The following is a 3663-nucleotide window of genomic DNA, read 5'->3' on the forward strand; positions in this document are numbered from 1 at the left end:
TCCCAGCAACCACATGGTGGCTCACAACCATCTGTAAAGAGATCTGACGCCTCTTCTGGTGTGTCTGAAGACAGCTACAGTGTACTCACATACATAAATAAATCTTTAAAAGGAGAGAGAGAGAAAGATCATCAGTAATCTTGGCTGGCCCGGAGCTTACACAGGACGTCCTTGCTCCTGCCTCCCAGTGCTAGAATTAAAGGCATGGTACCACAGCTGGCAAAAAGGAGATTTTTTTCTTCAAATATACTTATTATTTTCTACCCTGTTTTAAGTAGCTGTCACTGAACTCGCATATTTCTATTGAATAATGGTTTTAGTTAACTTAAACTTAGAAATAACAGCTTCAGGGGTTTTCATATTCTTGCATAACTTTCATATTTGTGCATAAGCAGAAAAAAGGAAAGAAAAAATGCTTTAAAGTACCCTAATTTAGCTAATGAGCTGTAAGAGACAAGATCTTGAATTAAAAGCACTCTTCTAACACTTTTTCATCAGCTACATCAGGAGAAAGGATGAAGAAGTACGTGGCGTGGGATAGGGAGAAAAGACTCAGCTTTGCAGTACCCTTCAGAGAGATGAAGCCTGTCATTTATCTGGATGTCTTTCTGCCTCGGGTCACTGAACTGGCTCTTTCTGCTAGTGACCGACAAACTAAAGTATTTTCTATTTCATTTTATTCACTGTTTGTAGTGTATTGCTTTAAAAACATTAACATGTTGGCTAAGAAACAGACACTATGTATCAGCTCTTCTAGTATTACTTTTAAATGTTTTCAGAAGTGGGTATCATTGATAGATGAAAATTAAGTATAAGTCCTCATAATAAATAATAACTTCTAACAGAAAATGCAGTGCAAAGTACATTTAAAAATAATGTTTGGGAAGGGTTTGATTATTACCTTAACATTAGTGATCAGGGACACATAATCTCAGATGTTACCACTAATACGTAAATTTTTAATGTGCTTCCAAAATGTACTTACTAAAGTGATATTTACAAATGAAGCCAGGATGTGTACTCTATACTGTGTGAAATATACTTCATATGAATGTATTGCCTTCAGAGTCTGATCTTAACTCTTGGATAAAGATTAAAGTGAATGCAATTATATATAAAAACTAATATTTCTAGGTTTTTTTATTTGGAGTACATAGTAGTTCCCATAATAAGTTTTTTCTCTTAAATGGCTAATTAAAGAAAAAATTTCCAGATTTTTTTTGTAAATGTGGTAACCAAACAGCTTTGTTGAACTTGGTCCCTTTTAGGTAGCAGCTTGTGAACTGTTACACAGCATGGTCATGTTCATGTTGGGAAGAGCAACTCAGATGCCTGAAGGTCAGGGGTTGCCTCCCATGTACCAGCTTTACAAGCACACGTTTCCTGTGCTGCTTCAACTTGCGTGTGATGTGGATCAAGTAAGTGTGTGATTAGGATCTAAACAGTTGTAAAAACCCTAAAAAAATATGATCTCAAACTGGGCACGGTCGTACACTCCTGTAATCCCAGAGCTTGGGAGAGACAGGAAGATTGAAGAAATTGCGGGGCAAACACCAAAAGAAAAAAAGGTGTTTTCATTAGAAGTCACTGCTGCCTTCCTGCTACCCTGTACAGTCTGAGGTACTTGGTCCAGTGACCCAGGGATTGGAACATTTTTTATGTTACATTTTACTATTTTGGGGAAGGGCAGATTTTGAGATAGGATTTCTCTGTGAAGCCATGGCTGTCCTGGACCTCATTTGTAGACAGGCTCACCTTAAACTCAGAGATCTGTATGCCCCTGCCTCCCAAGATTAAAGCCATGCCTGAGTGACTGTGACCTGCTATACCTTAAAATTTGTTATTTTAATTTACTTTATGTTATTTTTATTGAAAATAGAGTTTTTTCAAACAATATTCTCTATTTATAGTTTCCCCTCCCCTAATTCCTTCCAGACCCTTCACATCCACCTAAATTCATACCCTTTCTATCTCATTAGAAAACAGGCATCTTTAAAAAGAAAATAGTCATAAAATAAGATAAAATACAAACTAATATGCCAAGATAGGCCAAAACCAAAACCAACCAACCAACCAACCAAAGAACCAGGAAAAACTATGGATCAAGACATAAAGACACATATATAGAAATCTTATAAAAGAAAATTTAAAAGCCTTATATCTGAGCTTGTTTTTGTGTTGGCTATCTTACTGGCCATGGGACCTGCCCTTAAATGTGGTTTTGTATCCAATGAAACTTCATTGGAGGAAATAATTGTTCCTTTTTGAGCAGTTATCAATTGAAGAGAGTTTCTGAGTTAGGGATGGGGCTGCGTCTGTTTCCCCCTCCGCACTGGGAACTTATCTGACTTAGACCCATGCAGTCCCTGTGCATGTTGCCATGGTCTCTGCAAGTAACAATGGGTACCAGTCCTGTGTTTTCTGTTGCCTCTGGCTTTTAAATCCTTTCCACCTCCTCTTGCACAGTTCCCGGAGCCCTAAGAGGAGAGATTTGATGGATATATGCTATTTAAGACTTAGTGTTCCAATGTCTCTTGCTCTCTACATATTGTCCAGTTGTGGACCTCTTGCATTTGTTTCCATCTGCTGCAGGAGGAAGCTTCTCTGATGATAGCTAAGCAGGAGTAATCTATGAATATAGCATAATGTCATTAGGAGTCATTTTATTGCTACATTATTCCTTTAGCAGAACAATTGGCCCTTGGCTTCTCAAGTTTCAAGTTTTCAGCTATCTGAGCAGTGTTAGGAATGTATTCGATCTCATGGAATGGGCTTTAAATATAATCAGATAGTGGTTGCACCAATATCTTTTTTGAACTTATAGCACCAGTGTATTTTGTGAGCAGGTCACCATTGTAGGTTGAAGGGTTTGTAGTTGGGTTGGTGTTTACTGTTCTCCAGTGGCGTGTAGAGTACTTTCCAGTACCATGAATACTAGTTTCTAGCTGTGAAGGCTCTAGCTAGACCCTAGTTTAACTTCTCCATGTTCAGTGAGTTGTGTACGTGTCGACTTCAGCAGGAGGGCTTTATCATTAGTTTCTAGAAAGCAACCAATAGCCTTGGCAATAGCCTGCATTGTTTGAGGGTTCCCATAGTACATAGCAGCTTGGTCAACAACTATGTTAGATGTAATTCATTTCCCAGTACTGGAAGCGTGAGATGGTGACATCTAGTTGGGGCTCTGTTTCACCTGTTATTTGCCAATTTTCTTTAAATTGCCTTCATATATGTGTATATTTTAGGAAGCATCTAATGTATTAGGTTTCCATATGACCCCACAAGTCGCTCTTAGTTTTAGCTGTCCCTTCCTGTATTCCTTCCTTTCCCCCTCTGTTTGTCCCTCCCATTCTAGTCAACTTGTGTGTAGTTAACCTCTTTTGATTGGAGTTTTCCTTCTAGCACCTTCTGTAGGGCTGGATTCGTAGATATTTCTTAAATGTGGTTTTATCGTAGAATGTCTTGTTTTTCTATCTATGGTTATTGAAAATTTTACTGGGTGTAGTAGTCTGGATTGGCCTGTGTGTTTCTCTCTCTCTCTCCCCTCCCCATCTCTCTCTCCCTTTTTGGTTTTGGTTTTTCAAGACAGGGTTTCTCTGTGTAGCCCTGGCTGTCCTGGAACTCACTCTGTAGACCAGGCTGGCCTCGAACTCAGAAATTTGCCTG

At 38.8% G+C, this 3663-nt stretch overlaps 1 protein-coding gene across 1 annotated transcript in view; it reads left to right on the top strand.

The window, feature by feature from the left end:
* The window catches only part of Prkdc (protein kinase, DNA-activated, catalytic subunit), a 198462-nt gene that overhangs the window by 48194 nt on the left and 146605 nt on the right, over positions 1-3663 (top strand). Inside the window, exons 24-25 of the mRNA XM_029470470.1 lie at positions 499-659; positions 1269-1418. Of these exons, the coding sequence (XP_029326330.1) occupies positions 499-659; positions 1269-1418 (311 nt within the window). The remainder of the gene's footprint in view (positions 1-498; positions 660-1268; positions 1419-3663) is intronic.

The sequence above is a fragment of the Mus caroli genome, chromosome 16, assembly GCF_900094665.2.
Source record: "Mus caroli chromosome 16, CAROLI_EIJ_v1.1, whole genome shotgun sequence".
NCBI lineage: Eukaryota > Metazoa > Chordata > Mammalia > Rodentia > Muridae > Mus > Mus caroli.